The following is a 27,651-nucleotide window of genomic DNA, read 5'->3' as shown; positions in this document are numbered from 1 at the left end:
CATCCTGCTGTTTTGGAGGGCAGGAGTACAGGACCCCCACTCTCAGGATCAGTGGGGTACCCATACTGCAGTATTCAGGGGGAGGAGTCTGCAGAGCATACTTCTGCTTTCCTTCACCTTGGATCCCAGTAAGCCCCTATGCACCCCACCACCCGGGGCCCACCTTTCCCCCTCAGGGGCCCACTCCCTATGCCTATGCCTGACTCCCACTTTGTGATTTCAGCTTTTTCTCTCTGGTTATCAGAAGAAGGTTTGGACAAGATCTTCGACTTTGAATGTAGAGAAACATTTTCCTAGTCACTGACAGGAAATCTTGAAAAATGGTTAATGGTGGCACAAAGCCTGAGGAATTACTGCGTTGGCCCTTTAAGATGGTTGTCAACCCGGTTATCGGCCACTCGCAGAACCTGTGTTTTTCCCGCGGTCACACGTGGTCCTTGGGAATGTTGTCGTAGAGTCTGCAGGTTTCCCAGGAACGCCCCGGCCCACAAATATGAGACACGCGGTCACATGATCTTGGTGCCGTTCCGGGGGTGGTGGACTGTGGTGACGGGCTCAAGAACAGGTCCTAAATCAGAGCAGATTCCCTGATCTGCAGCATGCCATTATGGAGGGGCATAGCTGTGTTCATCCTGAGCCTCCTGGTTCATGAATAGAATGTAGAAATGCGGTGTACACTGACACTTTATTTTGTTGCCATTTTTTTAACTGCACGGACCTCGAAAACTGCTGTGCGTTCAGCTGCAGGGTGTGAATGAGAGCAGCGGAGTACCTGGCGGGCAGAGGCGGTGGGGCGAGGTCACCCCAGATGTCTCGTGCCTCCATGTATCACCTTACCCCTACCTAGGTGTAGTTTGGCCCCCAAAGCAGACTCTCCCCTGGGGCCCCCACCTGCCACTTATAACTCTGGTGTCCTGGGGCCCCTCAGATGTATCGGTGTAGTCGTGTGGAGGCCGCTGTTAATCCCCAGTGTCGGGTGCGCCGTCTCCCAGACATACGTGTTTTCTCCCCGTACATACAGGTTATGTCCCTGCCGTGTAACCGTATAGCGCCGGGCCAGAGATTACCGCCGCGCACTGCCGGCAGATAACGGGAGCAGCAGCTGGCCGTCGGATCGCTTACACGGTCTGCGGATTACATGTACCGAGAGCTCGGGGGTCACTGGATGATGTGATTACTGGCCTCCGGGTCCACTCGGGGCGTCACATACAGGCATAGCTGTGTCAGTCTGTACTGCAGCTCTAGCATTCTATTCTCCACCCTGATGAACAGAATATTGGGGGGTCACAGAGCTGGGGCGTCTGGGAGAAAGAATATTATTAAAATTGTAAAAATCCCAAATTTTATTCCCAATAATCTCCGGCATTTATACCGGAATGATGCCGGCTGCCAGTAGCTCAACGTTGCGGTGGACTCCGGCGGTTGCGCTGTTGTTTTGCAACTTTTTGGCGTCCATCTTTGTTGGGGGTCAGTTTTGGTCGCTGTTGACGTGTCCGCTCAACGTCTTTATAAATACCAGTTCACACAGTGCGCTGGGGTTGTTGCGGTTGTGGCGCGGTCGGTGACTACTCACTGGTGTCTATTATGCAGCGGATGAACATGGTGTCGTCCTTCACGTAGGCGCTGCGCCCGGACTGCAGTCTGGAGAGCGGGCAGAAGAGCGGGCAGCCGCTGGCGATGTTCATGTCGTTCACCGGCCGCTGGAAGGAGGCGGAGAAGGCGTCTGGGCGGAAGGCGTCGATCAGGTGCTCGCGGTTACTCTGGTCCAGAAGCATGAAGGTCACCTGTAGGGAGAGGGGTGGGGCTTAAGAAGAATTCCGGAAACCCCGCCCCAATGGTAATGAAGTGGTGGCAGAATCTGGGGTGATTGCCTAGCAACCGGTGCATCCGGAAGTGGGTGACAACACCAAACTGTAGGACAGGACCAAAACCAAGATGGAGGCGGTGACGTCGTACAAGGACTTACCTTGTGCTTGAACGGCCAGGACAGCAGGACGTCGTGTTCCCCTCTCATTATGGCGAAGAACAGCGAGATGTGCGTCCCCCTCCCCGCGCCGTCTCCATTCAGGTAAATGCGCAGACACACCTTGTAGCCGTACCGCGCCGTGTAGAATGCTGCCGCAGGGGAGAAGTTGTGACATTGTTGCACTGTGCTGGGATGTCGTTACATTGTATCAGGACATTGTTACATTGTGCTGAGATGTCGTTACATTGTATCAGGACATTGTTACACTGTGCTGGGATGTCGGTACATTGTATCAGGACATTGTTACATTGTGCTGGGGTGTTGTTACATTGTATGAGGAAATTGTTACATTGTATCAGGACATTGTTACATTGTGCTGGGATGTCGTTACATTGTATGAGGAAATTGTTACATTGTATCAGGACATTGTTACATTGTGCTGGGATGTTGTTACATTGTATGAGGAAATTGTTACATTGTATCAGGACATTGTTACATTGTGCTGGGTGTTGTTACATTGTGCTGAGATGTTACATTGTATCAGGAAATTGTTACACTGCGCTAGGATGTGGTTACATTGTATCAGGACATTGTTACACTGTGCTGGGATGTGGTTACATTGTATCAGGACATTGTTACATTGTATCAGGACATAGTTTCTCTATGATGAGATGTCGCTACATTGTATCAGGACATTGTTACATTGTGCTGGGATGTGGTTACATTGTATTAGGGCATTGTTACACTGTGCTGGGATGTCGTTACATTGTATCAGGACATCGTTACACTTTGCTGGGATGTGGTTACATTGTATCAGGACATCGTTACACTGTGCTGGGATGTGGTTACATTGTTTTAGGACACTGTTACACTGTGCTGGGATGTCGTTACATTGTATTAGGACACTGTTACACTGTGCTGGGATGTCGTTACATTGTATTAGGACACTGTTACACTGTGCTGGGATGACCTTACATTGTATCAGGACATTGTTTCTCTATGATGAGATGTCGCTACATTGTATTAGGACACTGTTACACTGTGCTGGGATGTGGTTACATTGTATCAGGACATTGTTACATTGTATCAGGACATTGTTACATTGTATCAGGACATAGTTTCTCTATGATGAGATGTCGCTACATTGTATCAGGACATTGTTACATTGTGCTGGGATGTGGTTACATTGTATCAGGACATTGTTACATTGTATCAGGACATTGTTACATTGTATCAGGACATAGGTTCTCTATGATGAGATGTCGCTACATTGTATCAGGACATTGTTACATTGTGCTGGGATGTGGTTACATTGTATTAGGGCATTGTTACACTGTGCTGGGATGTCGTTACATTGTATTGGGACACTGTTACACTGTGCTGACGTTACATTGTATCAGGACATAGGTTCTCTATGATGAGATGTCGCTACATTGTATCAGGACATTGTTACATTGTGCTGGGATGTGGTTACATTGTATCAGGACATCGTTACACTTTGCTGGGATGTGGTTACATTGTATCAGGACATCGTTACACTGTGCTGGGATGTGGTTACATTGTTTTAGGACACTGTTACACTGTGCTGGGATGTCGTTACATTGTATTAGGACACTGTTACACTGTGCTGGGATGACCTTACATTGTATCAGGACATTGTTTCTCTATGATGAGATGTCGCTACATTGTATTAGGACACTGTTACACTGTGCTGGGATGTGGTTACATTGTATCAGGACATTGTTACATTGTATCAGGACATTGTTACATTGTATCAGGACATAGGTTATCTATGATGAGATGTCGCTACATTGTATCAGGACATTGTTACATTGTGCTGGGATGTGGTTACATTGTATCAGGACATTGTTACATTGTATCAGGACATTGTTACATTGTATCAGGACATAGGTTCTCTATGATGAGATGTCGCTACATTGTATGAGGACATTGTTACATTGTGCTGGGATGTGGTTACATTGTATTAGGGCATTGTTACACTGTGCTGGGATGTGGTTACATTGTATCAGGACATCGTTACACTGTGCTGGGATGTGGTTACATTGTATTAGGGCATTGTTACATTGTGCTGGGATGTGGTTACATTGTATTAGGGCATTGTTACACTGTGCTGGGATGTGGTTACATTGTATTAGGGCATTGTTACATTGTGCTGGGATGTGGTTACATTGTATTAGGGCATTGTTACACTGTGCTGGGATGTCGTTACATTGTATTGGGACACTGTTACACTGTGCTGACGTTACATTGTATCAGGACATAGTTTCTCTATGATGAGATGTCGTTACACTGTATCAGGACATCGTTACACTGTGCCCGAATGTCGTTACACTGTGTCACACCACCATGTCACCAGCCATCGTCTTGGACGCATCAGGTGCCGCCTCCGCTCTGACGGTCTGAGGGGCAGTATTGCTGCCCCCATGATTAAAGGGGTTCTCCAGTGCCACATGCAGACGTCTCGCAGGGACCCGCACATACACAGGGCAGTGCGCAGATCCACAATGGAACGCTCTTCTGTCTACTCGGTGCATAGATTCCTTGATTTGGCGCCGCTGATCTCAGGTGCTCGTACCCCTCCCCGAATCAAGTGATGCCCAGATGGATGCAGGACACGACCGCCCGCCACTGTCAGGGACCGCTCAGAATGGCGCTGACAACCTTCTTGCTGTGGAGGCCGACACCCTGAAATTCTCTGTAATGAATGAGAAACTCTGCAGCTAGATGGCTGCTTGCTGTCAGTGAACGGTTGGTTTCATTTAGAGACTGGGACCTCTTCTGGCCTAGTCCTGCTCTCAGCTGTGGGTTTGTTACAGTGTATCAGAGGCCGGTGTGTATTTACATACACAGCAGAAGCGGTGATTACCCGGAGTGACGCCGCTGATCTCGGCTCTGGCTCTTCTGCCCATCTTACCATAAGAGATATCATCAATCATCCTATTACCTCCCCTGTGAGAAGTGCCTGATGGGGATTACAGTACACAGGACGACCGCTCGCCGCTGGAATCATAGGATTGGTATAACTCGCAGGATCCCTCAGGTCACCACCGAACCTCCCCTAATGAGCCGCTTATCACTATCGGTGCTGTACTGCACTGAGCAGGGGGCTTACACTCGGGGTGGGAGGTCAGGGGCGGCCGCAGTATCTTCTGGGGTTTCTTAAAGGACCTTATACTCCAGTCACAACCAAGGCTGCATCTGCTGCTCTCCAGTTGGTGTTCAGCTTGGTGGTTCAGGGTCTGCATCTCGGTGCATCATGGGATGTCGACCACCACATACCTGACTGTGACTGCAGCTCTGGAGGGAACTGGTGTAACAACAGACTTGTAACTGCAGCTCTGGAGGGAACTGGTGTAACAACAGAACTGTGACTGCAGCTCTGGATGGGACTGGAGTAACAATAGTAACTGCAGCTCTGGATGGGACTGGAGTAACAATAGTAACTGCAGCTCTGGATGGAACTCGTGTAACAACAGAATTATAACTGCAGCTCTGGATGGGACTGGAGTATACATCATAACGGGGGTCTCACCTGGGGAGTAGAGGCTGGCGGTTCTTCCCACGCTTGCGTCCTGACATTTCCTCGTGAAGTCGTTTATTTTCCACAGGAAGATTCCATCGTACGTCGTCTGCTCCAGCGTCGCCAGATGTGCGTGCAACTCGTTAATCTCCGCTTCCTTCTTAGCAACTGTGCAGCGCAAATCTGTGATCTGAAGGTGATAAACACGTGAGCGCCGGAGCTGGCGCAGTGAAGTGTGATGTCACAGGGTGGGGATCGGTGGTTATAGTGCGGTCTGTGACAGCAGCAGCTCGCCCTCACCTTCGCCTCGCACACCCGCAGCTTGCGCTGCCCCGCGTCCCTCTCCTCCAGCACGGCCGTCACCTTAGCGCTGAAGCTTTCCACCTCCCGGCTCATCACTGAGATGATGTTCTCCGCCACTTGTATCCGGGATTCCATCACACAGATCTGGGAGATCACATCAGGCGCCGGCACACCGCCATTATGGTGGCCGCAGTCCGTGGCGATCCCCTCTTTACCAGGCTCTCCATTGTGGATACCTGCAGGTTTATAGTCACCAAATCCGTTTTCTGCCAGGGGACTGCTCTGTATCCGTAGTAACAGCGGTAACACCAGAGACATGTGCGCCGCTGCCGATGACTTCTCGTGGTCCTTCATCCTGTCTCTGCTTCCCTGGAAAGTGACAAATGTCAGGCAGCGGACAAGACAGAGGATGATGGGGTTACAACCCACCACTAGAGGGAGCTCACTACATACAGATCATACAGCCACCACTAGAGGGAGCTCACTACATACAGGTTATACAGCCACCACTAGAGGGAGCTCACTACATACAGATTATACAGTCACCACTAGGGGGAGCTCACTACATACAGATTATACAGCCACCACTAGAGGGAGCTCACTACATACAGATTATACAGTCACCACTAGAGGGAGCTCACTACATACAGATTATACAGTCACCACTAGAGGGAGCTCACTACATACAGATTATACAGCCACCACTAGAGGGAGCTCACTACATACAGATTATACAGCCACCACTAGGGGGAGCTCACTACATACAGATTATACAGCCACCACTAGAGGGAGCTCACTACATACAGATTATACAGCCACCACTAGAGGGAGCTCACTACATACAGATTATACAGTCACCACTAGAGGGAGCTCCCTACATACAGATTATACAGCCACCACTAGAGGGAGCTCACTACATACAGATTATACAGCCACCACTAGAGGGAGCTCCCTACATACAGATTATACAGCCACCACTAGAGGGAGCTCACTACATACAGATTATACAGCAACCACTAGAGGGAGCTCACTACATACAGATTATACAGTCACCACTAGAGGGAGCTCCCTACATACAGATTATACAGCCACCACTAGAGGGAGCTCACTACATACAGATTATACAGTCACCACTAGAGGGAGCTCACTACATACAGGTTATACAGCCACCACTAGAGGGAGCTCACTACATACAGATTATACAGTCACCACTAGGGGGAGCTCACTACATACAGATTATACAGCCACCACTAGAGGGAGCTCACTACATACAGATTATACAGCCACCACTAGAGGGAGCTCACTACATACAGATCATACAGTCACCACTAGAGGGAGCTCACTACATACAGATTATACAGTCACCACTAGAGGGAGCTCACTACATACAGATTATACAGCCACCACTAGAGGGAGCGCACTACATACAGATTATACATTCACCACTAGAAGGAGATCACTACATACAGATTATACAGCCACCACTAGAGGGAGCTCACTACATACAGATTATACAGCCACCACTAGAGGGAGCTCCCTACATACAGATTATACAGCCACCACTAGAGGGAGCTCACTGTGTAGGGATTTATGCACGTGCAGTGAGCTCCCCCTAGTGTTGGCAGGTAGAATTTTATAATTACTCTGCTAATAATACAAGGTTTATATACAGGTCCTTCTAAAAAAAAATCTGCATATTGTGATAAAGTTCATTATTTTCTGTAATGTGCTGATAAACATTAGACTTTCATATATTTTAGATTCATTACACACAACTGAAGGAGTTCAAGCCTTTTATTGTTTTAATATTGATGATTTTGGACACAGCTCATGAAAACCCAAATTTCCTATCTCAAAAAATTTGCATATTTCATCCGACCAATAAAAGAAAAGTGTTTTTAATACAAAAAAAGTCAACCTTCAAATAATTATGTTCAGTTATGAACTCAATACTTGGTCGGGAATCCTTCTGCAGAAATGACTGCTTCACTGCGGCGTGGCATGGAGGCAATCAGCCTGTGGCACTGCTGAGGTGTTATGGAGGCCCAGGATGCTTCAATGTGGCGTGGCATGGAGGCAATCAGCCTGTGGCACTGCTGAGGTGTTATGGAGGCCCAGGATGCTTCAATGTGGCGTGGCATGGAGGCAATCAGCCTGTGGCACTGCTGAGGTGTTATGGAGGCCCAGGATGCTTCACTGCTGCGTGGCATGGAGGCAATCAGCCTGTGGCACTGCTGAGGTGTTATGGAGGCCCAGGAGGCTTCAATGCGGCGTGGCATGGAGGCAATCAGCCTGTGGCACTGCTGAGGTGTTATGGAGGCCCAGGATGCTTCACTGCGGCGTGGCATGGAGGCAATCAGCCTGTGGCACTGCTGAGGTGTTATGGAGGCCCAGGATGCTGCAATGCGGCGTGGCATGGAGGCAATCAGCCCGTGGCACTGCTGAGGTGTTATGGAGGCCCAGGAGGCTTCAATGCGGCGTGGCATGGAGGCAATCAGCCCTTGGCACTGCTGAGGTGTTATGGAGGCCCAGGAGGCTTCAATGCGGCGTGGCATGGAGGCAATCAGCCTGTGGCACTGCTGAGGTGTTATGGAGGCCCAGGATGCTTCAATGTGGCGTGGCATGGAGGCAATCAGCCTGTGGCATTGCTGAGGTGTTATGGAGGCCCAGGAGGCTTCAATGTGGCGTGGCATGGAGGCAATCAGCCTGTGGCACTGCTGAGGTGTTATGGAGGCCCAGGAGGCTTCAATGCGGCGTGGCATGGAGGCAATCAGCCTGTGGCACTGCTGAGGTGTTATGGAGGCCCAGGAGGCTTCACTGCGGCGTGGCATGGAGGCAATCAGCCTGTGGCACTGCTGAGGTGTTATGGAAGCCCAGGAGGCTTCAATGCGGCGTGGCATGGAGGCTATCAGCCTGTGGCACTGCTGAGGTGTTATGGAGGCCCAGGAGGCTTCAATGCGGCGTGGCATGGAGGCAATCAGCCTGTGGCACTGCTGAGGTGTTATGGAGGCCCAGGAGGCTTCACTGCGGCGTGGCATGGAGGCACTCAGCCTGTGGCACTGCTGAGGTGTTATGGAGGCCCAGGAGGCTTCACTGCGGCGTGGCATGGAGGCAATCAGCCTGTGGCACTGCTGAGGTGTTATGGAGGCCAGGAGGCTTCACTGCGGCGTGGCATGGAGGCAATCAGCCTGTGGCACTGCTGAGGTGTTATGGAGGCCCAGGATGCTTCGATAGCGGCCTTAAGCTCATCCAGAGTGTTGGGTCTTGCGTCTCAACTTTCTCTTCCCAATATCCCACAGATTCTCTATGGGGTTCAGGTCAGAAGAGTTGGCAGGCCAGTTGAGCCCAGTAATACCATGGTCAGTAAACCAGTTGCCAGTGGTGTTGGCACTGTGAGCAGGTGCCAGGTCGTGCTGAAAAATGACATCTTCATCTCCATAAAGCTTTTCAGCAGATGGAAGCATGAAGTGCTCCACAATCTCCTGATAGCGGCTGCATTGCCCCTGCCCTTGATAAAACACAGTGGACCAACACCAGCAGCTGACATGGCCCCCAGACCATCACTGACTGTGGGGACTGGACACTGGACTTCAGGCATTTGGGCATTTCCCTCTCCGCAGTCTCCTCCAGACTCTGGCACCTTGATTTCCGAATGACCTGCGACAGTCCAGTGCTGCTTCTCTGTAGCCCAGGTCAGGCGCTTCTGCCGCTGTTTCTGGGGAATGCGGCACCTGTAGCCCATTTCCTGCACACGGGGGCTCTGGATGTTTCTACTCCAGACTCAGTCCACTGCTTCCGCAGGTCCCCCAAGGTCTGGAATCGGTCCTTCTCCACAATCTTCCTCAGGGTCCGGTCACCTCTTCTCGTTGTGCAGCGTTTTCTGCCACACTTTTTCCTTCCCACAGACTTCCCACTGAGGGGCCTTGATACAGCGCTCTGGGAACAGCCTATTCCTTCAGACATGTCTCTCTGTGTCTTACCCTCCTGCTTGAGGGGTCAGTGATGGCCTTCTGGACAGCAGTCAGGTCGGCAGTCTGACCCATGATTGCGGTTTGGAGTAATGAACCCGGCTGGGAGTTTGTAAAAGCCTCAGGAATCTTTTGCAGGTGTTTAGAGTTAATTAGTGGATTCAGATGATTAGGTTAATGGCTCGTTTAGAGAACCTTCTCATGATATGCTAATTTTTTGAGATAGGAAATTTGGGTTTTCATGAGCTGTGGCCAAAATCATCAATATTACAACAATAAAAGGCTTGAACTACTTCAGTTGGTGTGTAATGAATCTAAAATATACGAAAGTCTAATGTTTATCAGTAATTACAGAAAATAATGGACTTTATCACAATATGCAAATTTTTTTACAAGGACCTGTACTGAGCACAGCAGCACAGTGTATTTCAGGAGAGGAGTGTGCTGATACGTGCGAGGTCATAAAGATGAGAGTTATATAGTGGAAGGAGCATGGGCCTCATGACTTCTGTCTGTGACTCATACAAGATGAGAACACTCCTCTCCTGTAATACTCTGTGCTGCTGTGGTCCTCAGCAGTATGTTGGTGGAAAGGGTGTTTTCCACAGCAGCACAGAGGATGTTCTTCACACTGCAGCTTCTTCTTGTACCTTGTAAGTGCATCCCAAGGGAGTGAAGCGACAGTCTGCTGGGCTCTGGGGGTTCTGTGGGGAGAAAAACATGGGTTTAATCCTGAGAAGTTCTGGAGTTTTTATATTGTCCTGTTAACTCTTCCTCGACCAGAGGCTTCCTTACTTGGCCTTTTGCTGGAATATCTGATTTTCGGGCCGTCGGATCCTTGGACATTTGCTCGCAATTATGTTTCTGAAATGAAGATGCAATCAAGAGAAAAGCTGCAGGGTACAGCACAGCGGACACAAAAGCTATACTGGGACTGTACCAGACTGTTGTGACAGTAGTGTGGCTCGTCTCCAGCATGATGAGAGGTTGTCTGGAAATTTGTCTTACCGGTATCTGGTTCCTTGAGATTCTCTGGGAACATCTGGGACACAGCGAGGAGTTAGCGGGACAATCACCGTCCAAGTGCGCGGTCAGAGCCCGGCGCTGAGGCATCGCCCCGCAGCCGAGGTGACAGCGCACAGCCCCAAAGTCACACCCCCTGTGGTGATCCTGCGGCAGAAACGAGACAATGAGCCCGGTGTGACTGCAGGAGGAGGGCGCCGCTGATCTCTAGCGCGTGGATAAGCTGTATTCTCAGTGATGTCACCGCTGATCTCTAGTGATGGATAGGCGGCATTCTCAGCGATGTCACCGCTGATCTCTAGTGATGGATAGGCGGCATTCTCAGCGATGTCACCGCTGATCTCTAGTGATGGATAGGCGGCATTCTCAGCGATGTCACCGCTGATCTCTAGTGATGGATAGGCGGCATTCTCAGCGATGTCACCGCTGATCTCTAGTGATGGATAGGCAGCATTCTCAGCGATGTCACCGCTGATCTCTAGTGATAGGCGGCATTCTCAGTGATGTCACCGCTGATCTCTAGTGATGGATAGGCGGCATTCTCAGCGATGTCACCACTGATCTCTAGTGATAGGCGGCATTCTCAGCGATGTCACCACTGATCTCTAGTGATAGGCGGCATTCTCAGTGATGTCACCGCTGATCTCTAGTGATGGATAGGCGGCATTCTCAGCGATGTCACCGCTGATCTCTAGTGATGGATAGGCTGCATTGTCAGCGATGTCACCGCTGATCTCTAGTGATAGGCGGCATTCTCAGTGATGTCACCGCTGATCTCTAGTGATGGATAGGCGGCATTCTCAGCGATGTCACCACTGATCTCTAGTGATAGATAGGCTGCATTCTCAGGGATGTCACCGCTGATCTCTAGTGATGGATAGGCTGCATTCTCAGGGATGTCACCGCTGATCTCTAGTGATGGATAGGCTGCATTCTCAGTGATGTCACCACTGATCTCTAGTGATAGGCGGCATTCTCAGTGATGTCACCGCTGATCTCTAGTGATGGATAGGCTGCATTCTCAGCGATGTCACCACTGATCTCTAGTGATAGGCGGCATTCTCAGTGATGTCACCGCTGATCTCTAGTGATAGGCGGCATTCTCAGTGATGTCACCGCTGATCTCTAGTGATGGATAGGCAGCATTCTCAGTGATGTCACCGCGGATCTCTAGTGATAGGCGGCATTCTCAGTGATGTCACCGCTGATCTCTAGTGATGGATAGGCGGCATTCTCAGTGATGTCACCGCTGATCTCTAGTGATAGGCGGCATTCTCAGTGATGTCACCGCTGATCTCTAGCGTGTGGATAAGCTGTATTCTCAGTGATGTCACCGCTGATCTCTAGTGATGGATAGGCTGCATTCTCAGGGATGTCACCGCTGATCTCTAGTGATGGATAGGCGGCATTCTCAGTGATGTCACCGCTGATCTCTAGTGATGGATAGGCTGCATTCTCAGGGATGTCACCGCTGATCTCTAGTGATGGATAGGCGGCATTCTCAGTGATGTCACCGCTGATCTCTAGTGATGGATAGGCGGCATTCTCAGTGATGTCACCGCTGATCTCTAGTGATGGATAGGCTGCATTCTCAGGGATGTCACCGCTGATCTCTAGTGATAGATAGGCTGCATTCTCAGTGATGTCACCGCTGATCTCTAGTGAATGGATAGGGTGCATTCTCAGGGATGTCACCGCTGATCTCTAGTGATGGATAGGCGGCATTCTCAGCGATGTCACCACTGATCTCTAGTGATAGGCGGCATTCTCAGTGATGTCACCGCTGATCTCTAGTGATAGGCAGCATTCTCAGTGATGTCACCGCTGATCTCTAGTGATGGATAGGCAGCATTCTCAGTGATGTCACCGCTGATCTCTAGTGATAGGCGGCATTCTCAGTGATGTCACCGCTGATCTCTAGTGATGGATAGGCGGCATTCTCAGCGATGTCACCGCTGATCTCTAGTGATAGGCGGCATTCTCAGTGATGTCACCGCTGATCTCTAGCGTGTGGATAAGCTGTATTCTCAGTGATGTCACCGCTGATCTCTAGTGATGGATAGGCTGCATTCTCAGGGATGTCACCGCTGATCTCTAGTGATGGATAGGCGGCATTCTCAGGGATGTCACCGCGGATCTCTAGTGATAGGCGGCATTCTCAGTGATGTCACCGCTGATCTCTAGTGATGGATAGGCGGCATTCTCAGCGATGTCACCGCTGATCTCTAGGGAATGGATAGGCTGCATTCTCAGTGATGTCACCGCTGATCTCTAGTGATGGATAGGCTGCATTCTCAGTGATGTCACCGCTGATCTCTAGTGTATGGATAGGTGGCATTCTCAGTGATGGCACCGCTGATCTCTAGTGATGGATAGGCAGCATTCTCTGTGATGTCACCGCTGATCTCTAGTGATGGATAGGCGGCATTCTCAGTGATGTCACCGCTGATCTCTAGTGTATGGATAGGTGGCATTCTCAGTGATGGCACCGCTGATCTCTAGTGAAGGATAGGCTGTATTCTCAGTGATGTCACCGCTGATCTCTAGTGATAGGCGTCATTCTCAGTGATGTCACCGCTGATCTCTAGTGATGGATAGGCGGCATTCTCAGTGATGTCACCGCTGATCTCTAGTGATGGATAGGCGGCATTCTCAGTGATGTCACCGCTGATCTCTAGTGATGGATAGGCGGTATTCTCAGTGATGTCACCGCTGATCTCTAGTGATGGATAGGCTGCATTCTCAGTGATGTCACCGCTGATCTCTAGTGTATGGATAGGTGGCATTCTCAGTGATGGCACCGCTGATCTCTAGTGATGGATAGGCAGCATTCTCAGTGATGTCACCGCTGATCTCTAGTGATGGATAGGCGGCATTCTCAGTGATGTCACCGCTGATCTCTAGTGTATGGATAGGTGGCATTCTCAGTGATGGCACCGCTGATCTCTAGTGAAGGATAGGCTGTATTCTCAGTGATGTCACCGCTGATCTCTAGTGATAGGCGTCATTCTCAGTGATGTCACCGCTGATCTCTAGTGATGGATAGGCTGCATTCTCAGTGATGTCACCGCTGATCTCTAGTGATGGATAGGCTGCATTCTCAGTGATGTCACCGCTGATCTCTAGTGATGGATAGGCGGCATTCTTAGTGATGTCACCGCTGATCTCTAGTGATGGATAGGCGGCATTCTCAGTGATGTCACCGCTGATCTCTAGTGATGGATAGGTGGCATTCTCAGTGATGGCACCGCTGATCTCTAGTGAAGGATAGGCTGTATTCTCAGTGATGTCACCGCTGATCTCTAGTGATAGGCGGCATTCTCAGTGATGTCACCGCTGATCTCTAGTGAATGGATAGGCGGCATTCTTAGTGATGTCACCGCTGATCTCTAGTGATGGATAGGCGCATTCTCAGTGATGTCACCGCTGATCTCTAGTGTATGGATAGGTGGCATTCTCAGTGATGTCACCGCTGATCTCTAGTGATGGATAGGCGGCATTCTCAGTGATGTCACCGCTGATCTCTAGTGATGGATAGGCGGCATTCTCAGTGATGTCACCGCTGATCTCTAGTGATGGATAGGCGGTATTCTCAGTGATGTCACCGCTGATCTCTAGTGATGGATAGGCTGCATTCTCAGTGATGTCACCGCTGATCTCTAGTGTATGGATAGGCGGTATTCTCAGTGATGTCACCGCTGATCTCTAGTGATGGATAGGCTGCATTCTCAGTGATGTCACCGCTGATCTCTAGTGTATGGATAGGTGGCATTCTCAGTGATGGCACCGCTGATCTCTAGTGATGGATAGGCAGCATTCTCAGTGATGTCACCGCTGATCTCTAGTGATGGATAGGCGGCAATCTCAGTGATGTCACCGCTGATCTCTAGTGATGGATAGGTGGCATTCTCAGTGATGTCACCGCTGATCTCTAGTGAGGATAGGCTGTCATTCTCAGTGATGTCACCGCTGATCTCTAGTGATAGGCGTCATTCTCAGTGATGTCACCGCTGATCTCTAGTGATGGATAGGCGGCATTCTCAGTGATGTCACCGCTGATCTCTAGTGATGGATAGGCTGCATTCTCAGCGATGTCACCAGCTGATCTCTAGTGATAGGCGGCATTCTCAGTGATGTCACCGCTGATCTCTAGTGATGATAGGCGGCATTCTCAGTGATGTCACCGCTGATCTCTAGTGATGGATAGGCAGCATTCTCAGTGATGTCACCACGGATCTCTAGTGATAGGCGGCATTCTCAGTGATGTCACCGCTGATCTCTAGTGATGGATAGGCGGCATTCTCAGTGATGTCACCGCTGATCTCTAGGTGATAGGCGGCATTCTCAGTGATGTCACCGCTGATCTCTAGCGTGTGGATAAGCTGTATTCTCAGTGATGTCACCGCTGATCTCTAGTGATGGATAGGCTGCATTCTCAGGGATGTCACCGCTGATCTCTAGTGATGGATAGGCGGCATTCTCAGTGATGTCACCGCTGATCTCTAGTGATGGATAGGCTGCATTCTCAGGGATGTCACCGCTGATCTCTAGTGATGGATAGGCGGCATTCTCAGTGATGTCACCGCTGATCTCTAGTGATGGATAGGCGGCATTCTCAGTGATGTCACCGCTGATCTCTAGTGATGGATAGGCTGCATTCTCAGGGATGTCACCGCTGATCTCTAGTGATAGATAGGCTGCATTCTCAGTGATGTCACCGCTGATCTCTAGTGAATGGATAGGGTGCATTCTCAGGGATGTCACCGCTGATCTCTAGTGATGGATAGGCGGCATTCTCAGCGATGTCACCACTGATCTCTAGTGATAGGCGGCATTCTCAGTGATGTCACCGCTGATCTCTAGTGATAGGCAGCATTCTCAGTGATGTCACCGCTGATCTCTAGTGATGGATAGGCAGCATTCTCAGTGATGTCACCGCTGATCTCTAGTGATAGGCGGCATTCTCAGTGATGTCACCGCTGATCTCTAGTGATGGATAGGCGGCATTCTCAGCGATGTCACCGCTGATCTCTAGTGATAGGCGGCATTCTCAGTGATGTCACCGCTGATCTCTAGCGTGTGGATAAGCTGTATTCTCAGTGATGTCACCGCTGATCTCTAGTGATGGATAGGCTGCATTCTCAGGGATGTCACCGCTGATCTCTAGTGATGGATAGGCGGCATTCTCAGGGATGTCACCGCGGATCTCTAGTGATAGGCGGCATTCTCAGTGATGTCACCGCTGATCTCTAGTGATGGATAGGCGGCATTCTCAGCGATGTCACCGCTGATCTCTAGGGAATGGATAGGCTGCATTCTCAGTGATGTCACCGCTGATCTCTAGTGATGGATAGGCTGCATTCTCAGTGATGTCACCGCTGATCTCTAGTGTATGGATAGGTGGCATTCTCAGTGATGTCACCGCTGATCTCTAGTGTATGGATAGGTGGCATTCTCAGTGATGTCACCGCTGATCTCTAGGTATGGATAGGGGCATTCTCAGTGATGGCACCGCTGATCTCTAGTGAAGGATAGGCTGTATTCTCAGTGATGTCACCGCTGATCTCTAGTGATAGGCGTCATTCTCAGTGATGTCACCGCTGATCTCTAGTGATGGATAGGCGGCATTCTCAGTGATGTCACCGCTGATCTCTAGTGATGGATAGGCGGCATTCTCAGTGATGTCACCGCTGATCTCTAGTGATGGATAGGCGGTATTCTCAGTGATGTCACCGCTGATCTCTAGTGATGGATAGGCTGCATTCTCAGTGATGTCACCGCTGATCTCTAGTGTATGGATAGGTGGCATTCTCAGTGATGGCACCGCTGATCTCTAGTGATGGATAGGCAGCATTCTCAGTGATGTCACCGCTGATCTCTAGTGATGGATAGGCGGCATTCTCAGTGATGTCACCGCTGATCTCTAGTGTATGGATAGGTGGCATTCTCAGTGATGGCACCGCTGATCTCTAGTGAAGGATAGGCTGTATTCTCAGTGATGTCACCGCTGATCTCTAGTGATAGGCGTCATTCTCAGTGATGTCACCGCTGATCTCTAGTGATGGATAGGCTGCATTCTCAGTGATGTCACCGCTGATCTCTAGTGATGGATAGGCTGCATTCTCAGTGATGTCACCGCTGATCTCTAGTGATGGATAGGCGGCATTCTTAGTGATGTCACCGCTGATCTCTAGTGATGGATAGGCGGCATTCTCAGTGATGTCACCGCTGATCTCTAGTGATGGATAGGTGGCATTCTCAGTGATGGCACCGCTGATCTCTAGTGAAGGATAGGCTGTATTCTCAGTGATGTCACCGCTGATCTCTAGTGATAGGCGGCATTCTCAGTGATGTCACCGCTGATCTCTAGTGAATGGATAGGCGGCATTCTTAGTGATGTCACCGCTGATCTCTAGTGATGGATAGGCGGCATTCTCAGTGATGTCACCGCTGATCTCTAGTGTATGGATAGGTGGCATTCTCAGTGATGTCACCGCTGATCTCTAGTGATGGATAGGCGGCATTCTCAGTGATGTCACCGCTGATCTCTAGTGATGGATAGGCGGCATTCTCAGTGATGTCACCGCTGATCTCTAGTGATGGATAGGCGGTATTCTCAGTGATGTCACCGCTGATCTCTAGTGATGGATAGGCTGCATTCTCAGTGATGTCACCGCTGATCTCTAGTGTATGGATAGGCGGAATTCTCAGTGATGTCACCGCTGATCTCTAGTGATGGATAGGCTGCATTCTCAGTGATGTCACCGCTGATCTCTAGTGTATGGATAGGTGGCATTCTCAGTGATGGCACCGCTGATCTCTAGTGATGGATAGGCAGCATTCTCAGTGATGTCACCGCTGATCTCTAGTGATGGATAGGCGGCATTCTCAGTGATGTCACCGCTGATCTCTAGTGTATGGATAGGTGGCATTCTCAGTGATGGCACCGCTGATCTCTAGTGAAGGATAGGCTGTATTCTCAGTGATGTCACCGCTGATCTCTAGTGATAGGCGTCATTCTCAGTGATGTCACCGCTGATCTCTAGTGATGGATAGGCGGCATTCTCAGTGATGTCACCGCTGATCTCTAGTGATGGATAGGCGGCATTCTCAGTGATGTCACCGCTGATCTCTAGTGTATGGATAGGTGGCATTCTCAGTGATGGCACCGCTGATCTCTAGTGAAGGATAGGCTGTATTCTCAGTGATGTCACCGCTGATCTCTAGTGATAGGCGTCATTCTCAGTGATGTCACCGCTGATCTCTAGTGATGGATAGGCTGCATTCTCAGTGATGTCACCGCTGATCTCTAGTGTATGGATAGGTGGCATTCTCAGTGATGGCACCGCTGATCTCTAGTGAAGGATAGGCTGTATTCTCAGTGATGTCACCGCTGATCTCTAGTGATAGGCGGCATTCTCAGTGATGTCACCGCTGATCTCTAGTGAATGGATAGGCGGCATTCTCAGTGATGTCACCGCTGATCTCTAGTGATGGATAGGCTGCATTCTCAGCGATGTCACCACTGATCTCTAGTGATGGATAGGCTGCATTCTCAGTGATGTCACCGCTGATCTCTAGTGATGGATAGGCTGCATTCTCAGTGATGTCACCGCTGATCTCTAGTGATGGATAGGCTGCATTCTCAGTGATGTCACCGCTGATCTCTAGTGATGGATAGGCGGCATTCTTAGTGATGTCACCGCTGATCTCTAGTGATGGATAGGCGGCATTCTCAGTGATGTCACCGCTGATCTCTAGTGATGGATAGGTGGCATTCTCAGTGATGGCACCGCTGATCTCTAGTGAAGGATAGGCTGTATTCTCAGTGATGTCACCGCTGATCTCTAGTGATAGGCGGCATTCTCAGTGATGTCACCGCTGATCTCCAGTGAATGGATAGGCGGCATTCTCAGTGATGGCACCGCTGATCTCTAGTGAAGGATAGGCTGTATTCTCAGTGATGTCACCGCTGATCTCTAGTGATAGGCGGCATTCTCAGTGATGTCACCGCTGATCTCCAGTGAATGGATAGGCGGCATTCTCAGTGATGGCACCGCTGATCTCTAGTGAAGGATAGGCTGTATTCTCAGTGATGTCACCGCTGATCTCTAGTGATAGGCGGCATTCTCAGTGATGTCACCGCTGATCTCTAGTGAATGGATAGGCGGCATTCTTAGTGATGTCACCGCTGATCTCTAGTGATGGATAGGCGGCATTCTCAGTGATGTCACCGCTGATCTCTAGTGTATGGATAGGTGGCATTCTCAGTGATGGCACCGCTGATCTCTAGTGAAGGATAGGCTGTATTCTCAGTGATGTCACCGCTGATCTCTAGTGATAGGCGGCATTCTCAGTGATGTCACCGCTGATCTCTAGTGAATGGATAGGCGGCATTCTCAGTGATGTCACCGCTGATCTCTAGTGATGGATAGGCGGCATTCTCAGTGATGTCACCGCTGATCTCTAGTGTATGGATAGGTGGCATTCTCAGTGATGGCACCGCTGATCTCTAGTGAAGGATAGGCTGTATTCTCAGTGATGTCACCGCTGATCTCTAGTGAAGGATAGGCTGCATTCTCAGTGATGTCACCGCTGATCTCTAGTGAATGGATAGGCGGCATTCTCAGCGATGTCACCGCTGATCTCTAGTGATGGATAGGCGGCATTCTCAGTGATGTCACCGCTGATCTCTAGTGATGGATAGGCGGTATTCTCAGTGATGTCACCGCTGATCTCTAGTGATGGATAGGCTGTATTCTCAGTGATGGCACCGCTGATCTCCAGTGAATATGTATCCTGTACTCACCTCGTACTCGCTCAGCACCCCGCTCCAGCTGCACCCCGGAATCACGCAGTGAACCCCTAATTCTGAGATCTCTTTGTTAATGGCCGTGTCGCTGAAAGCCTAAAACCGAAACCAGAAATCAGGCCGGAAATTCCGGGATGATCAGCGGCGTCACCAATATCACATCACACAGTGGGAATCCCCCCTTCACCAGAAGACTGTGGGGGAACCCGCTGCTGGGATCCCCTAGAATAAGCCGTCATGGGAAGTTTCAACCTTTGTACGTTCAGATTGTAAGCTCTTGTGGTTCTGAAGCCAATAGGGCCTCCCGCATCCCCTGAAATCCTCTGTGCTGCTGCTCAGTACCCACCTTGTCTTCTGTCAGGTAGCTGTCCTCGGTCAGGGCACTCGGCTCCTCCGCACACTTGGGGCACAAGGAAGATTCACCATGTCTGCAGGAAACATAAAGAATGGATGCAGCATGTGTGGTAACCGTGGGGCCGCCGTGTCTGGCAGATGTCTGGAGGGGTTGTTACAATGAAGCAGCAAATCTCTATGCGAAAAGACATGTAGAAGTGTGACCGCACCGCAGCTCTGGCTGTGAATGGAGTATGAGACAAGTGACAACAGCATTGTGGGCGCAGCTCTGGATGTGACTGGAGCATGAGATGTGGCTACAGTTCTTGATGCGACTGCAGCTCTGGATGTGACTGGAGTATGAGACAAGTGACAACAGCATTGTGGGCGCAGCTCTGGATGTGACTGGAGCATGAGATGTGGCTACAGTTCTTGATGCGACTGCAGCTCTGGATGTGACTGGAGTATGAGACAAGTGACAACAGCATTGTGGGCGCAGCTCTGGATGTGACTGGAGCATGAGATGTGGCTACAGTTCTTGATGCGACTGCAGCTCTGGATGTGACTGGAGCTTAAGGCATTACACATCAGCTGCTTGATGTCAGAATTTCCCTCTGCCCCGGATGGTTGTGTGGGTGTCGGAGTTTCCTGTGCCCGGGGGGCTGCGGGGGGGCTCCGCACTGGGGATCTCTGACTGGGCCTATTTTCCTATTTTACATTTTCGCAGTTTCCTCCCCGCCTTCTTACAGCCATAGCTTTGTGATTTTCCGTCCACACGGCCGTATGAGGCTCGTTTCTTGCGGGACAAGATGCATTATTTAATGCCGCCATTTAGTTGACCGCGTCTTGTATTAGAAGGTTTCTTTGTGGGGTAGAATAAAAAAAACACAATTCCGCCAAGGTCTATGGGGTTTTGACATCACGGCGTTCACTGTGAGCTAAAGATTACCTGACGTCCTTAGGCGGCATGGCACCCGCGGGTGAACAGCCTGTCGGATCCGTCCTGCCGCTAGTTCACGTGTGCCCCCGGACTGCCGCTCCGTCCCCATTGACTATAATGAGGGTGGGGCGGAGTTCTGTCGGCGGCACGGCGAGAGGCAGCCGGACTAAAAGTACTGCATGCACCCGCCGGAACGGCCTGCCCGAGTCCGTGCCGCTGGTGGGAAACTAGCCTTAGCCCTCATGCACTCGCCGGAACAGCCTGCCCGAGTCCGTGCCGCTGGTGGTAAACTAGCCTTAGCCCTCATGCACTCGCCGGAACAGCCTGCCCGAGTCCGTGCCGCTGGTGGGAAACTAGCCTTAGCCCTCATGCACCCGCCGGGACAGCCTGCCCGAGTCCGTGCCGCTGGTGGGAAACTAGCCTTAGCCCTCATGCACTCGCCGGGACAGCCTGCCCGAGTCCGTGCCGCTGGTGGGAAACTAGCCTTAGCCCTCATGCACTCGCCGGAACAGCCTGCCCGAGTCCGTGCCGCTGGTGGGAAACTAGCCTTAGCCCTCATGCACCCGCCGGAACAGCCTGCCCGAGTCCGTGCCGCTGGCGTGAAACTAGCCTTAGCCCTCATGCACTCGCCGGAACAGCCTGCCCGAGTCCGTGCCGCTGGCGTGAAACTAGCCTTAGCCCTCATGCACTCGCCGGAACAGCCTGCCCGAGTCTGTGCCGCTGGTGGGAAACTAGCCTTAGCCCTCATGCACTCGCCGGAACAGCCTGCCCGAGTCCGTGCCGCTGGTGGGAAACTAGCCTTAGCCCTCATGCACTCGCCGGGACAGCCTGCCCGAGTCTGTGCCGCTGGTGGGAAACTAGCCTTAGCCCTCATGCACTCGCCGGAACAGCCTGCCCGAGTCCGTGCCGCTGGTGGGAAACTAGCCTTAGCCCTCATGCACCCGCCGGAACAGCCTGCCCGAGTCCGTGCCGCTGGCGTGAAACTAGCCTTAGCCCTCATGCACTCGCCGGAACAGCCTGCCCGAGTCCGTGCCGCTGGTGGGAAACTAGCCTTAGCCCTCATGCACCCACCGGGACAGCCTGCCCGAGTCCGTGCCGCTGGTGGGAAACTAGCCTTAGCCCTCATGCACCCGCCGGAACAGCCTGCCCGAGTCCGTGCCGCTGGCGTGAAACTAGCCTTAGCCCTCATGCACTCGCCGGAACAGCCTGCCCGAGTCCCTGCCGCTGGCGGGAAACTAGCCTTAGCCCTCATGCACTCGCCGGAACAGCCTGCCCGAGTCCGTGCCGCTGGTGGGAAACTAGCCTTAGCCCTCATGCACCCGCCGGAACAGCCTGCCCGAGTCCGTGCCGCTGGTGGGAAACTAGCCTTAGCCCTCATGCACCCGCCGGGACGGCCTGCCCGAGTCCCTGCCGCTGGCGGGAAACTAGCCTTAGCCCTCATGCACTCGCCGGGACAGCCTGCCCGAGTCCCTGCCGCTGGCGGGAAACTAGCCTTAGCCCTCATGCACTCGCCGGAACAGCCTGCCCGAGTCCCTGCCGCTGGCGTGAAACTAGCCTTAGCCCTCATGCACTCGCCGGAACAGCCTGCCCGAGTCCGTGCCGCTGGCGGGAAACTAGCCTTAGCCCTCATGCACTCGCCGGAACAGCCTGCCCGAGTCCCTGCCGCTGGCGTGAAACTAGCCTTAGCCCTCATGCACTCGCCGGAACAGCCTGCCCGAGTCCCTGCCGCTGGCGTGAAACTAGCCTTAGCCCTCATGCACTCGCCGGAACAGCCTGCCCGAGTCCGTGCCGCTGGCGTGAAACTAGCCTTAGCCCTCATGCACTCGCCGGAACAGCCTGCCCGAGTCCCTGCCGCTGGCGTGAAACTAGCCTTAGCCCTCATGCACCCGCCGGAACAGCCTGCCCGAGTCCGTGCCGCTGGCGGGAAACTAGCCTTAGCCCTCATGCACTCGCCGGAACAGCCTGCCCGAGTCCGTGCCGCTGGTGGGAAACTAGCCTTAGCCCTCATGCACTCGCCGGAACAGCCTGCCCGAGTCCCTGCCGCTGGCGTGAAACTAGCCTTAGCCCTCATGCACTCGCCGGAACAGCCTGCCCGAGTCCCTGCCGCTGGCGTGAAACTAGCCTTAGCCCTCATGCACCCGCCGGAACAGCCTGCCCGAGTCCGTGCCGCTGGCGGGAAACTAGCCTTAGCCCTCATGCACTCGCCGGAACAGCCTGCCCGAGTCCGTGCCGCTGGTGGGAAACTAGCCTTAGCCCTCATGCACTCGCCGGAACAGCCTGCCCGAGTCCCTGCCGCTGGCGTGAAACTAGCCTTAGCCCTCATGCACTCGCCGGAACAGCCTGCCCGAGTCCGTGCCGCTGGTGGGAAACTAGCCTTAGCCCTCATGCACTCGCCGGAACAGCCTGCCCGAGTCCCTGCCGCTGGCGTGAAACTAGCCTTAGCCCTCATGCACTCGCCGGAACAGCCTGCCCGAGTCCCTGCCGCTGGCGTGAAACTAGCCTTAGCCCTCATGCACCCGCCGGAACAGCCTGCCCGAGTCCGTGCCGCTGGCGGGAAACTAGCCTTAGCCCTCATGCACTCGCCGGAACAGCCTGCCCGAGTCCGTGCCGCTGGTGGGAAACTAGCCTTAGCCCTCATGCACTCGCCGGAACAGCCTGCCCGAGTCCCTGCCGCTGGCGTGAAACTAGCCTTAGCCCTCATGCACTCGCCGGAACAGCCTGCCCGAGTCCCTGCCGCTGGCGTGAAACTAGCCTTAGCCCTCATGCACCCGCCGGAACAGCCTGCCCGAGTCCCTGCCGCTGGCGTGAAACTAGCCTTAGCCCTCATGCACTCGCCAGGGGCAGCCTGCCCGAGTCCGTGCCGCTGGCGTGAAACTAGCCTTAGCCCAAATGCACTCGCCGGGACAGCCTGCCCAAGTCTGTGCCGCTGGTGGGAAACTAGCCTTAGCCCTCATGCACTCGCCGGAACAGCCTGCCCGAGTCCGTGCCGCTGGTGGGAAACTAGCCTTAGCCCTCATGCACCCGCCGGGACAGCCTGCCCGAGTCCCTGCTGCTGGCGTGAAACTAGCCTTAGCCCTCATGCACTCGGCCGGAACAGCCTGCCCGAGTCCCTGCCGCTGGCGTGAAACTAGCCTTAGCCCTCATGCACCCGCCGGAACAGCCTGCCCGAGTCCGTGCCGCTGGCGTGAAACTAGCCTTAGCCCTCATGCACTCGCCGGGACAGCCTGCCCGAGTCCCTGCCGCTGGCGTGAAACTAGCCTTAGCCCTCATGCACTCGCCGGGACAGCCTGCCCGAGTCCGTGCCGCTGGCGTGAAACTAGCCTTAGCCCTCATGCACTCGCCGGAACAGCCTGCCCGAGTCCGTGCCGCTGGTGGGAAACTAGCCTTAGCCCTCATGCACTCGCCGGAACAGCCTGCCCGAGTCCGTGCCGCTGGTGGGAAACTAGCCTTAGCCCTCATGCACCCGCCGGGACAGCCTGCCCGAGTCCGTGCCGCTGGTGGGAAACTAGCCTTAGCCCTCATGCACTCGCCGGAACAGCCTGCCCGAGTCCCTGCCGCTGGCGTGAAACTAGCCTTAGCCCTCATGCACTCGCCGGAACGGCCTGCCCGAGTCCCTGCTGCTGGTGGGAAACTAGCCTTAGCCCTCATGCACTCGCCGGAACAGCCTGCCCGAGTCCCTGCCGCTGGTGGGAAACTAGCCTTAGCCCTCATGCACTCGCCGGAACAGCCTGCCCGAGTCCGTGCCGCTGGCGTGAAACTAGCCTTAGCCCTCATGCACTCGCCGGAACAGCCTGCCCGAGTCCCTGCCGCTGGCGTGAAACTAGCCTTAGCCCTCATGCACTCGGCCGTTCTTTGGGTCCGCATCTGAGCCGCCGTTGCGGACCCATTAATTTCAATGGAGCCGCAAAAGATGTGGACAGCACTCCGTGTGCTGTCCGCATCCGTGGCTCCGGTCCGCGGCACCGCAAAAAAAATATAACATGTCCTATTCTTGTCCGCGATTTGCGGACAAGAATAGGCATTTATATTGCCGGCGCCCGTTCCGTTCCGCAAATTGCGGAAGGCAATATATATATATATTTTTATATGTAAAATTGTGGAAAGAGGAATGATTTAAACTTTTAATATTTTGGTGTTTTTTAGGCCTCCTTCACAGGAGCGTGGCGATCGGCTCCGGATGCGTTCAGTGAAACTCGCACCATTTTGCAAGTTCAGTCAGTTTTGTCTGCGAAGTTTTACAAACAACATCTCCTAGCAACCATCAGTAAAAAACGCATCGCACCCGCACCTGCTTCCGGATGCCATGCGTTTTTCACTGGAGACCCATTCACTTCTATGGGGCCAGGGCTGCGTGAAAAACGCACAATATAGAGCATGCTGCGATTATCACGCAACGCAGAACTGATGCATTAAAATCACCGCTCGTGTGCACGGACCCAATGAAATGAATGGGTCCGGATTCAGTGCGGGTGCAACGCGCTCACGTCACACATTGCACCCGCGTGGAAAACTCACCCGTGTGAAAGAGGCCTTAGGGTGGGTAGGATACTGACGCTGCCCCTGCTGCGCTGTGCCTTGTGCCATGGTAACCATTCAGAGCCCCGGGATTTCACTGCGGGGGCCCCAATCTCTCCACAGATGCTGCGATCTGAGGGGTTAAATGACAGGTTTCGGCAGGATCGCCATTCTCCGTCATTGCGGCCAGGTTCCTGCTGTATAATGCAGCCGACACCCTCGGCACATGGAGCGGGCTCACCGCAGCAACCCGCTCCATACAAATGTAGGCGTATAATGCATTAAGGGGTTAACATGGCCTGGCTGCAGGTAATACTGGTGCTATAACCCTGCTAGCTGGTATCCATTCACTAAGGGTACTTTCACACTTGCGGCAGGACGGATCCGACAGGCTGTTCACCATGTCGGATCCGTCCTGCGGCTATTTCGCCGTGCCCGCGGACCGCCGCTCCGTCCCCATTGACTACAATGGGGACGGGGGCGGAGCTCCGGCGCAGCACGGCGCTGCACGGAGAAAGGCCGCCGGACTAAAATTACTGCATGTCAGGCTTTTTAGTCCGGCGGCTTTCTCCGTGCTGCGCCGGAGCTCCGCCCCCGTCCCCATTGTAGTCAATGGGGACGGAGCGGCGGTCCGCGGGCACGGCGAAATAGCCGCAGGATGGATCCGACATGGTGAACAGCCTGTCGGATCCGTCCTGCCGCTAGTGTGAAACTAGCCTAAGAGGCTAATGATTGAATGCTTCTCACAGCTGAGGTTTGTTACAGTGTATCAGTCTAGAATCATACACTAACAGATAAGCCTCACAAATTGCTCTCCTGTCCTGTTTGTTACAGTGTATCAGTGCAGATAAGGCTAGGGGCTGAACAGAGCCTGAAATGTGAGTCTGGAGACAGGATTGTCTACCCTGACACACTGAAACAAGCCTGCTGCTGTGAAAAGTCTTCATTCAGGACTGGTTTACAGCCTCTGGGTGTAAATAAGATTGTTTCTTTCTTTTTAATTCTTTCAAGATCTCTGCTTGCTGTTAGTCTTTAGGTGTAGTGCATGGATGTCAAACTCATGGCCCTCCAGATGTTGCAAAACTACAACTCCCATCATTCCCTGATAGCTGTAGTATGCCCAGGCATGATGGGAGTTGTAGTTTTGCAACAGCTGGAGGGCCACGAGTTTGACATCCCTGGTGTAGGGTGACTTACCTGACGATCCAGGCGAGGCAAGGTGCACAGTAGCGGTGTCCGCAGAGCGTTTGCTGCGCCTTCTTTAGGACATTGTTGCAGTTGCAGCAGAGATATTTCCTGCCGGGGACGATGTTGCAGATACTCGCTGGATACCCGGACACAAACTCGTTCTCATGGGGGGGAGAGCAGGGGCCACTTCTCGTCTGCTCCATTCCTGCCAACTCTGATCTCCCCACGTGACCTCAGACTATATCTACCACAAACTGGTGGGAAACCCCCTGCATGACATCACTAATCCCCGCCCCCCACAGGGGCTTCCCCAGGAAGTGGACTGCTCGAGGGAAAATTCACTAAAAGGGACACTCAACTTGCACTGCGGGAATACAGTCTATTGCCTCCTGTTATCAGCCATTTCAGGGGAGAGGATGACTGTAGGACAGGAGAGTACAGTCTATTGCCCCCTGTTATCAGCCATTTCAGGGGAGAAGATGACTGTAGGACAGGAGAATACAGTCTATTGCCTCCTGTTATCAGCCATTTCAGGGGAGAGGATGACTGTAGGACAGGAGAGTACAGTCTATTGCCCCCTGTTATCAGCCATTTCAGGGGGAGGATGACTGTAGGACAGGAGAATACAGTCTATTGCCTCCTGTTATCAGCCATTTCAGGGGAGAGGATGACTGTAGGACAGGAGAATACAGTCTATTGCCCCCTGTTATCAGCCATTTCAGGGGAGAGGATGACTGTAGGACAGGAGAATACAGTCTATTGGCCCCTGTTATCAGCCATTTCAGGGGAGAGGATGACTGTAGGACAGGAGAATACAGGCTATTGCCCCCTGTTATCAGCCATTTCAGGGGAGAGGATGACTGTAGGACAGGAGAATACAGTCTATTGCTCCCTGTTATCAGCCATTTCAGGGGAGAGGATGACTGTAGGACAGGAGAATACAGTCTATTGCTTCCTGTTATCAGCCATTTCAGGAGAGGATGACTGTAGGACCAGAGAATACAGTCTATTGCCCCCTGTTATCAGCCATTTCAGGGGAGAGGATGACTGTAGGACAGGAGA

General features: G+C 52.4%; 1 protein-coding gene across 2 annotated transcripts; it reads right to left on the bottom strand.

Moving 5' to 3' along the window:
• Nucleotides 1-549: 549 nt before the first annotated feature.
• On the bottom strand, nt 550-26,809 carry LOC122946670 (TNF receptor-associated factor 2-like). 2 transcript variants are annotated; one of them, XM_044306432.1, is made up of 10 exons: nt 26,599-26,809; nt 19,960-20,041; nt 19,611-19,709; nt 10,787-10,948; nt 10,574-10,642; nt 10,429-10,482; nt 5,808-6,179; nt 5,520-5,697; nt 1,967-2,115; nt 552-1,784 (listed from the first exon to the last, which is right to left on the bottom strand). In XM_044306432.1, exons 1-10 carry the CDS (start codon nt 26,790-26,792, stop codon nt 1,566-1,568), a joined length of 1,578 nt encoding a protein of 525 aa, XP_044162367.1. In that variant the 5' UTR covers nt 26,793-26,809; the 3' UTR covers nt 552-1,565. The 2 variants fall into 2 exon arrangements, with proteins under 2 accessions (XP_044162368.1, XP_044162367.1); XM_044306433.1 differs by lacking the exon at nt 19,611-19,709 and having other exon boundaries at nt 550-1,784.
• Nucleotides 26,810-27,651: the final 842 nt, after the last annotated feature.

This window comes from Bufo gargarizans, chromosome 9, assembly GCF_014858855.1.
Source record: "Bufo gargarizans isolate SCDJY-AF-19 chromosome 9, ASM1485885v1, whole genome shotgun sequence".
NCBI classification, from domain to species: Eukaryota; Metazoa; Chordata; class Amphibia; order Anura; family Bufonidae; genus Bufo; species Bufo gargarizans.
This window is presented reverse-complemented; position numbering and strand designations above follow the sequence as displayed.

What these genes read in the sequence shown, in the direction of transcription:
- LOC122946670 (XM_044306432.1), bottom strand. Translation starts at nt 26,792, where the DNA reads ATGGAGCAGACGAGAAGTGGCCCCTGCTCTCCCCCCCATGAGAACGAG. An exon ending in GGGTGCTGAGCGAGTACGAG is followed by an intron (nt 10,949 to 19,610) that starts GTGAGTACAGGA and finishes TTTCTGCCGCAG; the next exon opens with GATCACCACAGGGGGTGTGA. An exon ending in TCTCAAGGAACCAGATACCG is followed by an intron (nt 10,643 to 10,786) that starts GTAAGACAAATT and finishes TCTTCATTTCAG; the next exon opens with AAACATAATTGCGAGCAAAT.